Here is a 16,825-nt window from a genome sequence, read left to right on the forward strand (position 1 = left end):
GAACACTGGTGTACAGATAACTCTCCAAGATGCGATCAATTCTGGGGATATACCCAGAAGTAGAATTGCTGGACCGTCAATTACCCTATGGTAATTCTATTTTCAGTTTTTGAGGAACCGCCATACTGTTCTCCATATCAACTACACCATTTTACATTCCAGCCAGCAATGCACAAGGGTTTTAATCTCTCCACATCCTTGCCTACACTTATCATTTTCTGTTTTTTGACAATAGCCATCCTAATGAGTATGGAGTGGAATAAACAACTTTTCAAATGAACTTTATTTTAACAGTTCTCTACACCTTTTTAATGTTATTATACTCTTACCACAACTAACAAAATAAACAATAATTCCTTCATATCATCTATTAATAAATAATAAAGAAGGAATTTCTAACAGAGTTTTCCCATAGTTTTCTCTCTTGTCCTTCTACTTCCTCAAACAGCAGCTTTGGGGCTACCACTGATTTCTCTCTTCTTTTCTCACCCCACATCTAATTCACTGGAAAATCTCAAAATATACTCAGGATTCTTCCCTCCCCTGCTTGCACCCCTCCCTCTGATGACTGCCACCACCCTGGTCCAAGCTGCCGTGCGCTCTCCTGTTAACAGATTCCTTCAGTAGCCTTCCATGAGATCTCCCTGCCTGTCTACCCCTGCACCTCTTCCGTCTCTTCTCTACTCAGCAACCAGCATGATCCTATTAAAGCAGATCTGAGTGAGATGTGACACTCCTCAAAGCCTGCCAGGGCCTCCCTATTTCACACTCAGTAAAAATCAGAGTCCTTACAATGGCCCGTGAGGCCTTATGTGAACTAAGTCACCTATCTAGCTTATATCTTTCTGCTTATTGATTCTGCTTTAGCCACTTGTCTCATCATGGTGCGCCCTGCACACACGACCATGCTCCTGGCTCAGTGCCTTTGCACTTACTGTTCCCCTTGCTGCGAATGCTCCTCCCTCCGACAGTGGCTTGACTTGCTCCCTAAGTCCTCTGATATGGTAGCATCATAAGGAGGCCTTCTTTGACCACCTTTTTAAAAACAGAAATCAGCCCCTCCCCAAGAATTCTCTATTCCCCTTCCCAGCTTTATTTTCTCCCATAAATTTTATTATCTGACATGTTTTATTTGTTTATTTTCTGCCCCATAAGCTTCAGATGGATAAGAATTCTTAGATAGAATCTTTGGCAGATAATGCTAAGTAACTGCTTAATCAACTCAGTTTATGTATCTATACATATTTTTATGGTTGCTCCCCAGATCTGCATCACAACTTAAAAAGCAATATGAAAGAATGTCCATCTTTCCAAAGCAAGAAGGCTGATATAAACTGGACAGATGATGAGAAAAGAATCTACAGGGATAAAAATATAGCTCAAACTCAAGAAATACTGCAGTATTTGCTCCCCATCATGCGTAGCACTAAAAATGTGCAAACCACTCAGATAAAAGAGGTATTCAACCCAAGAACCAGCTTTCAAATCCAACATCAGTAAGTCAATACAATTTTGTCATTCTTAGCTATTTAATACATGTACTCTTTTATAAAGAAACATGGTTTATTGATTCCACATCCTAAGAAACAAACATAGGCTCTTAATACAGGCAGCTACACCATATTTGACAAAGGCCCAAAGCCATAAGAAAATGCTGGATATGTGAAGGAGTAAGGTTATCAGGCCTTATTTGATTATTTACATGAAACCACTCATTAGTTCGGATCTATAAGACCAAAAGGAAACGAATACAAATAAAAGACAATGACAAGCTGAAAGTAAGAAATATAATACTAATATTATCAGCAGATTTGATGAAGTACTTTCTTTGTGCTACACAACATTCTTTGTTTACACAAACACATTCTACATTCTACACATAAGGAAACTGAGATGCAAAGTCTGTTTCTCAAATTTGTTCAAGGTCACACAGCCAATAGGTAGCAACTGGACTCAACCCTAACTAGACATTTAGAATGCAGAGTCTTTCATCAGTATGCTTTGACATTTCTCTTCATAATATAAGAAACAGAGGGCCAACATACTTAATATTCAAAGACTGCATACAAATCAATGACAGAACCATGAATATTTTAATAGGAAAATGGGCAAAGGCTATGAGTCAGAAATTCACAAAAGAAAAAAAGGACCAATAATCACTTTAAAATGTTCAGTCTCACTAAAATGCAAGGAATGTAAATTAAAACAATAATGAAATTCTCTCATTTTTGTCTCTCAATGGAAGAATTCACTCACTGACTGTTGGAATAGAAATGGTACAATTTCTGGAAGGCAATCCAATAATATATGAAAATCCTTATTATCTACATTTGTTTTAAGAAATTCCACCTTTAGAAACCAGTCCTAAGGGGAAAAAAGCCTCAGGAAGGGCCAGAAGACTTCTGTAGTTATGTTCATTGCAGTATTGCTTACAGGAGCCAAAGAAAAGAAAATGAATTTGGAACCATAAAGCAAAATCTAACATTCATGTTTTCAGAGTCCCCGGAAGAGAGGAGAAAGCAGCAAGGCTGAGAAGGTACTCAAAGGTACTCAAAAGTTACTCCAAATCTGGCAAGAGACATAACCCTACAGATCAAACAACTGAGCAAACCATTAACAGGATAAACTCAAAGAAATCATGCCAAGATATTCCAAAATTTAACTTCTGAAAACTAAAGAAAATAATTCCTGAAAGCAGCCAGAGAAAAATGACACCTTATTTATAAGGGAAACAAGTTGAAATACAGACAATTTCTCAGCAGAAACTATAGAGGCTAGAAGTGGCACAATGTTTTCAAGTATTGAAAGAAAGGAACTGTCAACCCACAACCTGACACACAGCAAAAATAAAGGAGAGCTCAACAAATGTTAAGATGAAGGAAAACTAAAGAGAATTTTTCACTAGAAGACCTACACTAAAAGAATGACTGAATTTTTTTAAACAGAAAAAATAGAGGAGGAACATCAGGAAATAGATAATGCTGAGCAAATGTGTAGGTAAATATAATAGGGTTTCCTTCTCAAGTTCTCTAAATATGTTGATGGCTGAAGCAAAAGTTATTACACTGATACGGTTCTAAATGTATCTAAAGAAAAATATTTAAGACAATTACAAATATGAGAAGGTAAGGGGGACATAAAGAAAGGTTAGATATCTATATTCCACTCAACCTGGGAAAATTACACCATTAGATGTGATAAGTTATTCGTGGGTAATGTAAAAGATACTTAAAAAGATACACTCAAAAACACTACAGATAAATAAAAATTGAATTTTTATGCAATCTAAAAACTCCATCAAACCACAAAAGGAAAAAGAAAAAGGAACAAAGAAGAAATACAAAATCAACTGGAAAACAAGGTTTAAAATGACAATTCATATCTATCAATAATTACCTTAAGTGTCAATAGACTAAAAGACATAGAGTGGCAGTTGAATAACAAAACATAGCCTAAAATATTCTGCCTGCAGAAATCCTCAGCAAAATATTAGCAAACCAAATCCAACAACATATAAAAAAGATCATACACCACAATCAAGCTGGATTCATCCCAGGGTCAGAAGATGGCTCAACATATGCAAATCAACTAATGTGATACAACTACATCAACAAAAGAAAAGACAAAAAGCACATGATCATCAGGTAGATGATCAATGATCCTCTATCATCAACAGAGGCAAAAAAAAATCATTTGAAAATTTATTCAGGGTAGAAACTCTCACCAAAATGGGTACAAAGGGAACCTACCTCAGCACAACAAAAGCTATGTATGATAAACACACAGCCAACATAGTAGTCAATGACGGAAAGCTGAAAGGCTCACTAAAAGCTGAAACACGACAAGCATGCTCACTCTCACCACTTCTGTTCAACATAGCACTGGAATTCCTAGCCACAGTCATCAGAAAAGGAAAAATCAACAAGTATCCAAGTTGGAAAGGAAGAGGTAAAACTGTCATGACGTGCAGATGACATGATTCAATATATATAGAAAATCCTGAAGACTCCACCAAGAACTACTAAAACTGATAAACGAATTCAACAGGGTAGCAGGATAAAAGATTAACATACAGAAATAGGTTGCATTTCTATATACTAATAATGAAGTATCAGAAAAGGAAAGTGGAAAAAAAAAATTCCTGTTTAGAATCAAATTAAAAAAAAAAAAAGAACAAAGGAGGCGATCAAGGAGGTCAAAGACCCATATGCTGAGAACTATAAAACATAGATAAAGGAAACTGAAGATGATTCAAAGAAATGGAAGGATATTGCATGCTCTTGGATTGGAAGAATTAACACTGTTAAAATGGCCACACTACCCAGAGCAATTTACAGATTTAATGTGACCTCTTATCAAATTACCTATGACATTTTAAACAAAACTAGAACAAATAATCCTAAAATTTATATGGAAGCATAAAAAACCCAGAATTGCCAAAGCAATTTGGTGGAAAAAGAACAAAGCTGGAGGCATAACTGTCCCAAACTTCAGAAAATGCCAAAAAGCCACAGTAATCAAAACAGTATGGTACTGGCACAAAAACAGACATAAGAATCAGCAGAAAAAATAGAGACCCCAGAAATAAACCTATACACTTAGGATCAGTCTTCAACAAGAGTCAAGAACAATGCAGAACAGTCTCTTTAGCAAGTAGTGTTGGGAAAGCTACAGTCACATGTAAATCAAGTTAGAACACTCCCTCACACCCTACACAAAAATAAACTCTAAATGGCTTAAAGATTTAAATATAAGACATGACACCATTAAACTCCTAGAAGAGAACATAGGCAAAGTATTCTCTGACATAAATGGTAGCAATGTTTCTTAGGTCAGTCTCCCAAGGCAACAGAAATAAAAGCAAAATAAACAAATGAGACTCAAACTTATAAGCTTTTGTACAGCAAAGGAACCATAAACAAAATGAACAGACAACATACAGACTGGGAAAAACACTTGCAAATGATGCAACCAATAAGGCTTTAATTTTCCAAAATATACAAACATCTTATACAGTTTAATATTAAAAAAGAACCCAACCCTATCAAAAAATGTGCAGAACACCTAAATAGACATTTATCCAAAGAAGACATATAGACGGCCAATAGGCACATGAAAAAATGGTCAACTATGCTAATTATTAGAGGAATGCAAATCAAAAGCACAATGAGGTATTACCTCGCACTGGTCAGAATGGCCATCATTAAAAAGTCTACAAAGAATACAAAAGACATGAACAATAAATAACTGAAATGAAAAATACACTAGAGGAATCAATAGCAGAATAACTGAGGCAGAAGAACAGATAAGTGACTGAGAAGACAGAATGGTAGAAATCTCTGCCATGGAACAGAATAAAGAATGAAATGAGAACAGTCTCAGACACCTCTGGGACAACATTAAATGCACCAATATTCGAATTATAGGGGTCCCAAAGAAAAAGAGAAAGGGCCTGAGAAAACATTGGATGAGATTATAGTCAAAAACTTTCCTAACATAGAAAAAGAAAGAGTCACCCAAGTCCAGAAAGTGCAGGGGGTCCCTTACAGGATAAACCCAAGGAGGAACATGCTGAGATACACATTAATCAAAAAAGTCTACAAATAATAAATGCTGGAGAGGGTGTGGAGAAAAAAGGAACCCTCCTACGTTGTTGGTAGGAATGTAAACTGGGGCAACCACAATTGAAAACAGTATGAAGTTCCATTAAAAAACTAAAAGTAGAGTTGCCATATGATCCAGCAATCCCACTCCTGGGCATATATCCAGAGAAAACTCTAATTCAAAAAGATGGATGCACCTCAATGTTCAGAATAACTCTATTTACAATAGCCAAGACATGGGAGCAACCAAATGTCCATCAATAGATAAATGGATAATAGAGATGTATATATAATGGAATATTACTCAGCCATAAAAATAATGAAATAATTTGCAGCAAGATGGACCAACCTAGAGATTATCATACTAACCGAAAGAAGAGAAAGACAAATGATATGGTATCACTTATATGTGGAATCTAAAATATGATACAAATGAGTTCATTTACAAAACAGAAATAGATTCACAGACACAGAAAACAAACTCATGGTTGCCAAAGGAGGAAAGGAAGGGAAAGAGATAATTTAGGAGTTTGGGATTAGCAGATACAAACTATATATATAAAATAAATAAACAATAAAGTCCTACTGTATAGCCCAGGGAACTATATTCAACATTCTGTAATAAACCATAATGGAAAATAATAGGAAAAAGAATATATATATATATATATATATAATATATAGTACAACTGAATAACTTTATGTACACTCAAAACTAATGCAACATTGAAAATCAATTCTACTTCAATTTAAAAAATAAAAATAAACCAATAGGAGTAGGAAAAAATCAACAGTAAGAAAACAAATAGATCACTTAGAAAATGAGCAAAAGACATGAACTGTAACTTCACCAAACAATATACAGATGGCACATAAACACATGAAAACATGTTCCACATCGTTAGCCACTAGGGAAATGCAAAATAAAACCACAGTGAGTCATCGTTACATACCTATCAGAATGGCTACAATAAAAAATAATGATAACACCAAATGTTGATGACGATGCAAAGAAATTGGGTCACTCATATATTGCTGGTAGGAATATATATGTTTTCACTCTGGAAAACAGCTTGGTAGTTTCTTCACAAGCCAAATATAAAACTAACATATGACCCAGCAATTGCTCTCCTGAGCTTTAATCCCAGAGAAAGGAAGACTTACATTCACACAAAAACCTGTTCACAAAGGTTTATAGCAGCTTTATTTCTAATACCTATAAACCGGAAACAACTCACATGTCCTTCAATGGATGAATCATTAAACAAACTGGTACATCCATGCCATGACCTCAGCAATAAACACAGAATGGACTACTGATGCACAAAGCAACCTGGATGAATCTCCAGAGTTTGCTGCGTGAAAAAAAGGTCCATCCCAAAAGGTTCAATATAAGTTCACTTGTACAGCACTCTTGAAATAACAAAATCATGTAATCTGGACAACAAATTGGTTGCCCGGAGTTGAGGAGATGAGGAAGGAGGAAAGTAGGTACGACGGTAAAAGGGAAACGTGAAGGAACTACTCTGTATCTGGACTCTGTCAATGGCAGTATCCTAACTGTGTTATTGTTTGTAGTTTTTCAAGATACTTAATTTAGGGGAAACTGGATGAAGGGTACATCTCTATATTATTTCTTCCAGCTCTAGGTAGGTCTACAATTATCTCAAAATTAAGAGTTTAATTAAAAACATGGTTGAGATTTTGTGGTTAAAAAATGGAATTCTAAAGAAAAATTGAGGGACTTTAGGTAGTGACAATTAGTAATTTTGAAAACCTCACTCTCTTGAGGAAAACTTCTCTCTCTCGGACTTATATTGATCTCTTTACTGAATATAGGGGGTGAGCGGGGCGGGGGCACAGTGCATATACACTAAATTAATTCTAATAGAATACACAAAGTAGATTTTTAGAGCAAGGTGGAATTTTAGAGAGCACTGACTTCAGCTGAATGCATTAATGTAAGAAAGGGCTGAGGCCCAGAGTGGCAATTATACCAGGAAGCCTGGGGTCAGGACAGGTATCCAAATAAACATATCCTCAGGGCATTTAAAAATACAAGGTTTGAATAGTGCTTTAAAATCATGACCAGAAGTGAAGTTAGATCATTCTCATAGAAATAAAGGTAAGAGTCTTAAAGGAGAATGAACTCAGCAAAGGAGAAAAAAAAAAAAGATTTATACTATGACAGTACCTAAGGACTACAAATACTTAGGGTACATATTGAGCAGAAGCTCACATATTTCATTTCTTTCCTAGACAAAAGCCATCTTCTAACATAAACATAAGGAAATGCAGCACATCTTGGACACCACCCAGAAATCTCCCTTTGATAAGCCAAAGGACTCTTATAGTAAGCACTTCAAAATGGCTCCAGCCTCTGGACTGGAAATCATCTGAAAGTTCGCTGCCTCTTGGAGGGCCCAAGAAGAGGAGAAAATATTCTCGAGTCAAGGCCACAAAGACTAAAGACATGAAAGCTGCCAGCAGCAAATGGGAGATGACTCCCTCAAGTTCTGAGAAGGATGCAGACAAGAGTCTGCAAGCTGAAGGATCCAGCCAGCAAGGCACTATGCAGACAGCCCCCCATCCAACTAAAACTAAGGGAGAGCAGCCCAAAAAGCAGCATGGACAGCCCGCCTTTCACCTGAAGTTGCAGAGGGACACATAATCCAGCTTTATGCTGCTCTGAAAACTGTGGATGAGAGACAACATATGCTAACACAGTAAAAAGAAAAAGAAAAGAAAGCCAAAGGAAAGCCCTCCTGGCCCCTCCATCCCTGCCCCCTCCCGCCTGTCCATGTGCATGTACTAAACTACAAATTTCAGATGGCCTGTCTTCTTCAGAGGGGACATCTTTCAGAGTTAAAAAGAAGTCCAGAAAAATATAGAAAATGAAAACTCACTCAGATATTTAATTTTTGTCAGGATAAAGTCTGAACTTTTGATTTCTTCTGAAATGATTTATTCACACAACACTAAAAGACCAAGACCTCAAGGCAAGGATGACATGTACTGCTCTTAATGTTCCTACTAGGCACTTTAATGAATCAGTCAACAAACATTGTTTCTTTAACTTCTATCTTGCAGTGTGCTAGAAACCATTAGTGACTTACTGCAGAGAAACAGGTATATCGGGCAAATAAAGATGGATGAGATAAGTGAGAAGAGAGTCAATCTGCCTGGAGTTGCAGGTCAACAGTGGTGGCCACTACAGGATAAAGCCACTGAGAATCAGGAGAGCTAGTTACAGGCCACAAGCTTCATTAGGTCCCAGGAGCAAAACGCAACTAGGAAGATCGGAGGTTGGGGAAGGTACTCTCAACAATATTTCCAATGGCCAAAGAGGGTTCAAGGAGAGCTCATTGGGGTATTAAAAGAGTAACTGTTATGTTCTGGTTTTGGTTTTAATAGACTTTATTTTTTAGAGAAGTTTTAGGTTCACAGCAATACTAATCAGAAGGTAGACTTCTATTATCACCATCCCACCAGAATTATTCATTTGTTACAACTGATGAACCTACACTGATACCTCATTATCATCCAAAGTCCATAGTTTACATCAGGGTTTGCTCTTGGTGTTATACGTTCTATGGGTTTGGACAAATGTATAATGAAATGTATCTACCATTATAGTATCATACAAACGAGTTTCACTGCCCTAAAAGTTCTCGATGCTCTGCCTATTCATCCCTCTCTCCCACTCAAACCCTGGCAACCACTGATCTTTTTATTGCCTCCCTAGTTTTGCCTTTTCCAGAATATCATATAATTGGAATCATAAAGTATGTAGCCTTTTCAGATTGGCATCTTTCACTTAGTAATATTCATGTAAGTTCTATCATGTCTTTTCATGACTTGATAACTCATTTCTTTTCAGCACTGAATTCCATTGTCAATAAAATTTACAAACTTCTAGCCATGTTAACTAAGAAAAAAGACACAAGTTACTAACATCAGAAACAAAAGAGGGGCCACTAACATTGATCCCATAGAAATGAAAAAGATAATTAAGGAATATTATGGACAACTCTTGACCCAGAAATGCGATAACCTAGATGGAATGGGCTAATTCCTTGGAAGACACAATTTGTCAAAATTCACACAAAAAGAAATAGACAATTTAAAGAGGCCTATATGAATTAAAGAAATAAAATCAATAAATAATAACCTGCCAAAAGAGAAATCACCAGGCCCAGACAAGTTCACTGATGATTCTACCAAAAATTTAAGGAAGAAATTATACCAGTTCCCTACAATCTCTTCCAGAAGATAGAAGCAAAAAGACTACTTCATAACATAATCTATGGGACCAGCATTACCCTAATGCTAAAACCAGACAAACATATTACAAGAAAAGAAAATTACAGACCAATATCTTCTGTGAACATAGAAGCAAAAATCCTCAACAAAGCATTAGAAAATAGAAGCCAATGATGTATAAAAAGAACTATATACCACAGTCAAGTAGACTTTATAAAATCTAGGTATGCAAGCCTGATTCAGTATTCAGTTATTGATATAATCCCTCACAACAACAGAATAAGGAAGAAAAATTATATAACATCAATATATACAGAAAAAGAACAAAATCCCACACCCATTCATGAATAGAAACACTCAGCAAATTAAGAGTGGAGAGAAATTTACTCAATTTGATTAAAAAATATCTACCAAAAAATCTATAGCTCACATTGTATTTAATGATGAAACTAGATACTTCCCTGTTAAGATAAAAGGCAAAGGTGTCTGCTCTCCCTTTCAACATCATACTGGAAGCACTAGGTAATTCAATAAGATAAGAAAATATAAGGAAGAAATAAAACTGTATTTGTTGATAGAATATATGGTTATCTATGTAGAAAATTCCAAAGAATCAACGAAAAACAACCTGCTGGAAGTAATAAGCAATTATAGCAAGATTACAAGATACAAAGTTAATATACAAAAGTCACCATCTTATACACCAACAATGAATACTAGAGTTTGAAATTAAAAACACAATACCATTTACATCAGCACCAAAGATTCGAATACTTGGGTATAAATCAAAACTGTTCAAGATTTACATAAGGAATACTGCAAAATTCTGATGAAAGAAATCAAAGAGTAAATAAATGGAGAAATATTCCATGTATACATGGATAGGAAGACTCACTACCATTAAAATGTCAGTTCTTTTCAACTTGAACTATAGATTCAACAAAATTCCAATCAAAATTCTAGCAAATTATCAACCAACTTGATTCTACAGTTTATATAGAAAGATTAAAGATTCAGAATGTCCAACACAACATCGAAAGGGCAGAAGAAGTGACAGGACTGATGCTATTTGACTCCAAGACTTATAATCTATAAAAGAGCATTAATCAAGACAGTGTGGTGCTCGCTTTAGCAGCACATATACTAAAACTGGAATGATACAGAGAAGATGAGCACGGCCCTTGAGCAAGGATGGAGCGCTCCATAAAAAAAGACAAGTGTGGTATTGGCAAACCTGAATTTCCCATGTCCGGCAAAAAAGAAAAAACTTTTCAAATGAAGGCCACTGTGATAGGTGGGCTGAGTATGAGCTGTGACCCCATCCTCTCTGCAGACGTGACCCAGATTCTGTACCATCTTTGGTTCCCCACACAAGGCAACAGTGATGCCTGGTAGAGCCTGGGTTTCTGACTTGGCACTGATGCTACTGACCTTGGCAGAAGGGCTTTATAATAGGAAACAAAGATATACACTAACTCTAGGGCTTTCATCCTGATACCATTAAATTGTTCTTTTATAATTAGGCTTTTAAGATAAGAATGATCTGCCCATTATCACCAAAAAAGTTGTATTTCACCTTTATCCCAGAAAGCTGAGCACCCTTTCTGCACATAAAAGGGGTTTTCTTGTCACTGTTTTTTCATAGGAACATCTCCTTCTACACTACCACAGCCGAACTCTCTACTTTCAGAAACAGGGTAGGAACTCCTAGTTGGCAACTTGTCTTTCAAATTAATAAACTATAAACAAAGAAACAACTATCACTTCATCAAGCATTTGGCCATCTTCACCCCTCACCTCCAAGCCTGGTAAGAGCCTCTGTTCTCCACATTCCTAGGTGGACCACTGACCCAAATCCTAGAGGCCCCTCCAGGATTCCCCGAACAGTCTCTGCAGATTGTTCTATCCTTTCTTCTTTGGGAAGTCTGTGAGGAGAGAACTGTTCATGGAAGAGTCCTCCGTGATGGACAAGAGAGACTCTGGGTCTGAGTCTGCTAGAGAGATACCAAGAGAGTAAAGTTCTGTTTAAAGAAATAAAAGATGGCACAGTTCACTGATAGAATGACGCACTCCCTCAGCAGAGGTAACAACACTTCTGAAGATGACTCTGTGCCGATGGGCCACCTGAGGGCAGGCACCTGGGGCAGAGTCATCCCATCTGAGAACACCCGGACTGAACTACGACAAGGTCCACTGAAATGACACAAAAGGTGAAGACGTCAACAGTTCCTCTTGATTTCTCCCGAGTTCTAACCGAACTCCAGATTAGTGAGGAAACACCCTGGGGGAGGCCCTCATTTCTCTGACCTGGCTCCTCTGCACTGACCAACACAGGCTCAAGAGGGCCTACAGAGAAGAGAGATCCCGGAAGCCTCTGTAGGCAGGATCAGACTTCAAGGCTACAGAAGGAAATTCCAAATCTGGAGAAGAAGCCTCACGTAGGAATGTGGCTCGTGCGTCCTCTACTCCGGCACGTCTCACGACTGTGCCCTGACGTGCCTGTGTTCAGAGAACAGGTTACAGCGCGACACCACTCTGTTCTCTGGTTTTGTGCAACACCAGGTGGGGCCCAGAGTAGCCAGAGCTGTGGGTTCTGACTGCTGTCAGCCTTTTACATTTTCCCTGACCCACAGGACAAATATCACTTTCTATGTGTGCAACAGTGAACAGAACAAAGCGTGTAACGTTTTATTCAACTAGGCCTCCCTTGCCCTGCCTCACCAATGGTCTAGCGTGCATGCCAAGCACTTGTTTGTTTTAGATATACTTACTCCACAGGGGAAGAAGCAGACAGTGTGGTCCACGGCATCCTAACAGCCAGAGGTCTGGCATCTGTGCCTTTGGAGCCACAGAGGGCCTTCAGACGGCCACAGAACTAGCTGTCCAGCTGCTCCTGGAGCAGCACTCTGATGGTGTTCTCTGACTACTTGAAGCAAAGTCCCTTGGGTTTTCCTTCAGTGGGTGCTTCTGTGATATATTTTTTAGTAAGAAGCCAACAGTTATGACCAACCTAGACAGCATATTAAAAAGCAGACGCATTACTTTGCCAACAAAGGTCCGTCTAGTCAAGGCTATGGTTTTTCCAGTGGTCATGTATGGATGTGAGAGGTAGACTATAAAGAAAGCTGAGCACCGAAGAATTGATGCTTTTGAACTGTGGTGTTGGAGAAGACTCTATAAAGAAAGCTGAGCACTGTAGAATTGATGCTTTTGAACTGTGGTGTTGGAGAAGATTCTTGAGAGTCCCTTGGACAGCAAGGAGATCCGACCAGTCCATCCTAAAGGAGATAAGTCCTAGGTGTTCTTTGGAAGGACTGATGTTGAAGCTGAAACTCCAATACTTTGGCCATCTGATGCGAAGAGCTGACTCATTTGAAAAGACCCTGATGCTGGGAAAGATTGAGGGCAGGAGAAGGGGACGACAGAGGATAAGATGGTTGGATGGCATAACCAACTCGATGGACGTGAGTCTGAGTGAACTCCAGGAGCTGGTGATGGACAGGGAGGCCTGGCGTGCTGCGATTCATGGGGTCACAAAGAGTCGGACAGGACTGAGCGACTAAACTGAACTGAACTGAAGCCCCCTAGAATTAGAAGATATAAGTATTGTATTTTTACTCTTAATTAAACCATCATCAATGTTTTACAAAACTAGATGGAGATATTTGAAACAGAGGGGGGACAAAAGACTATTACAATATATGTATCTATTAGAAGTCTATATAAGTAGCTTAATATTTACCTCAATAAATTGTTACTGGTTTTTCAGCTTCAAGAAAACAAAAACCTAAACAACCACAAAGACATCTCCAGTTAAACCTATCAGTACTTTTATTAATTTACAACCACTATTTCTTATTTTGTAATTTTCTGCAATTTATCATTTCAGATTTGTTCATGATATTCTTTGCTATCTAAAAGTCTTTAGATTTTTTGCAGTTAAAAAATTTCCCTTTATAAAATAATAAAGGGGCACAAATCCAGTTCTAGAACTACAACCTGAGAAAACCCTCCATCCACTCCCCAGTGAGAATACCAAAACTGGTTTAAAAAAAAACAAGTCTTTAGAAATCATTGTAAGGGACTCCCTAGTGGTCCAGTGGCTAAGGCTCCACAGTCCCAGTGCAGGGGGCAGGATTCAATCCCAGGTCAAGGAACTAGATCCCACACCACAGCACAACTAAAGATCTTGCGTGCCGCTACTAAGACCCAGCAGAGCCAAATAAATATTTCTCTAAAAAGAAACTGTCCCAACAACACATAACAAGTGAAGAAACATTTATTTTAAAAAGTCTACTGAATCTCAGTAAGGGCAGTGAGAGTTCATGGCACTTAAACCACAACCCACTTGGCCCTTCACCCCAGTGGAGAGTGAGGCAAATGCCACTCTGTGCAGTGTGACCAAGGCTGAGAGCTCTGGAGTTCCCCCTGCACACTGGTTTGTTTGAGATGGAATGTGGAGAAGTTTCTAAGGATGCTGTCAAAAACAATGGAGATGTGGGTGGTTAGCAGTTAAGGGGAGCCTAGGAGCTTGATTGGGCTTCCCTGGTGGCTCAATCCACCTGCAGTGCTGAAGACCTGGGCTTGATTCTTGAATTCAGAAGATCCCAGGAGAAGGGATAGGCTACCCACTCCAGTATTTGTGGGGCTTCCCTGGTGGCTCAGACGGTAAAGAATCCCTGGGTAGGCAAGATCCCCTGGAGGAGGGCATGGCTACCGACTCCAGTATTCCTGCCTGGAGAATCCCATGGACAGAGAAGCCTGGCGGGTTACAGTCCATGGGGTCACAGAGAGTCGGACACGACTGAGTGACTAAGCACAGCACACACAGGAGTTTGATAAAGCAACAAGCTCAGAAGGCCATTGTGTCGCCAGAGCAAACCAGTGAAAGAGAGCCAGAGAGCGCCCTCCTAGGGTTTAAAAGAAAAAAAATTAGACTTTCAGTAAAAACTAGCAAACTGGACACATATTTAATTTTGCTCCTTCTCAAAAACCTACTAAAATAACAATGTCATCTTACAAGACAAAGCTATAAGGATGAGATTAGGACAGGAGGCCATTTTGGAAGCCAGAAAATAGGATGGCTTTAACCTTCTCAACTTTAGTGAAAGCTAGATGGAATGGAACAAGACTTTAAAGGCAAATTATTTTTAACCTAAAATTCTATATTCTTCTATATTTGATCAAATTTAAGAGTAGATAAAGAATAGATTGAAAAAAGCCTTTGATGCAGGAAATATGTGATCCAACATTGGACAGAGGCAGTAAACCCCAAGATGGTGGTGGTGAAATGAAATGGCAGGATGACAGCTGGGTATCAGTCCAGACTGGAGCAGGCTGCAAGGCACTGGGGGAGATTATCCTGGGAGAAGATCAGACACCATGCATATAAATTCCTTGAAAAGAGAAAAATACCGTGCAGACTTCAGGGTTGGGTTAGAATAGAACACACAGAAAACCAAGGCAGCAGACAGAGACTTCAGGCGAGCAGCGCCTGAGGAATAAGATAAACATTCATGCAGGAAAACAAAGGAAATCATCATTTTCCACCTGGCTCAGCTACTATACATGGTATTTCAGTTCAGTTCAGTTGTTCAGTCATGTCCGACTCTTTGCGACCCCATGGACTGCAGCACACCAGGCCTCCCTGTCCATCACCACCTCCCACAGTTTATCCAAACTCATGTCCATTGAGTCGGTGATGCCATCCAACCATCTCATCCTCTGTCGTCCCCTTCCGCTCCTGCCTTCAATCTTTCCCAGCATTGGGGTCTTTTCCAAGAAGTCAGTTCTTCGCATCAGGTGGCCAAAGTACTGGAGTTTCAGCTTCAACATCAGTCCTTCCAATGAATACTCAGGACTGATTTCCTTTAGGATGGACTTGTTTGATCTTGCAGTCAAGGGACTCTCAAGAGTCTTCTCCAACACCACAGTTCAAAAGCATCAATTCTTTGGTGCTCAGCTTTCTTTATAGTCCAACTCTCACATCCATACATGACCACTGGAAAACCACAGCTTTGACTAGATGGACCTTTGTTGGCAAAGTAATGCCTCTGCTTTTTAATATGCTGTCTAGGTTGGTCATAACTTTTCTTCCAAGGAGCAAGCGTCTTTTAATTTCATGGCTGCAGTCACTGTCTGCAGTGATTTTGGAGCCCCCCAAAATAAAATCTGTCACTGTTTCCACTGTTTCCCCATCTATTTGCCATGAAGTGATGGGACCAGATGCCATGATCTTAGTTTTCTGAATGTTGAATTTTAAGCCAACTTTTTTATTCTCCTCTTTCACTTTCATCAAGAGGCTCTATAGTTGTTCTTCACTTTCTACCATAAGGGTGGTGTCATTTGCATATCTGAGATTATTGATATATGGTATTTACATAGTTATAATACTGTAGACAGTAAGTATCAGTTTAGACAAATAATGACCAACTTGAAAGAGGGAATGAGGACTTGTACTTATGGAACAGGAGTGAGGAGGAAGAAAGCATGTATAAAAATTATGCTTGAAACTGAAGAACCAAGTCATAGCATTACAAGCATGTTACATACTGAATGTATGTAAACGCAAGAAGAACTGAATGTAAATGTAAACGCAAATACCTAGAGAATCAGGTAAAATAGGTGAGGTGCTAACCCTGGAGAAGAAAGGGATAATGTGGGACTGCTGGTTTCCGTAACAGCTTAACCAACTCCTGACTCTAAAAACTGTGTGCATTCTAACTTTAAATAAAAATTTTAAATGTATACTTCTATCTCTCCTATTCTCTGTCACTTCATTCACCAGTGTTCAATTTTCATGACTAGTTTATACTAGTACAAAAGAATTAATTTTGTCTCTGCCTTGAAGGCATTACTATGAAGGCTATGAAGACATTCAGAAATCCTGCTTTTAATAATAACAGTTATCATTACTGTATGCCCAGTACTGTACTAAGAACCTTGATGCATAATCTCCA

General features: G+C 38.5%; 1 protein-coding gene and 1 non-coding gene across 12 annotated transcripts in view; both read left to right on the plus strand.

The window, feature by feature from the left end:
* The window catches only part of AGBL3 (AGBL carboxypeptidase 3), a 119,219-nt gene extending 102,606 nt beyond the window's left edge, over window positions 1-16,613 (plus strand). For 10 of the 11 annotated variants that reach the window (XM_070787323.1, XM_070787326.1, XM_070787324.1 and 7 more), the window contains 2 exons: window positions 1,265-1,496; window positions 7,863-16,613. In XM_070787323.1, the coding sequence (XP_070643424.1) occupies window positions 1,265-1,496; window positions 7,863-8,274 (644 nt within the window). In that variant the 3' untranslated portion in view covers window positions 8,275-16,613. The remainder of the gene's footprint in view (window positions 1-1,264; window positions 1,497-7,862) is intronic. The other variant, XR_011566130.1, reaches the window with a different exon arrangement.
* On the plus strand, window positions 10,986-11,092 carry LOC139182886 (U6 spliceosomal RNA). The gene has a single exon (XR_011566445.1). It is a non-coding gene; the product is annotated as a U6 spliceosomal RNA (small nuclear RNA).
* Window positions 16,614-16,825: the final 212 nt, after the last annotated feature.

The sequence above is a fragment of the Bos indicus genome, chromosome 4 (assembly GCF_029378745.1).
Source record: "Bos indicus isolate NIAB-ARS_2022 breed Sahiwal x Tharparkar chromosome 4, NIAB-ARS_B.indTharparkar_mat_pri_1.0, whole genome shotgun sequence".
Classification (NCBI taxonomy): domain Eukaryota; kingdom Metazoa; phylum Chordata; class Mammalia; order Artiodactyla; family Bovidae; genus Bos; species Bos indicus.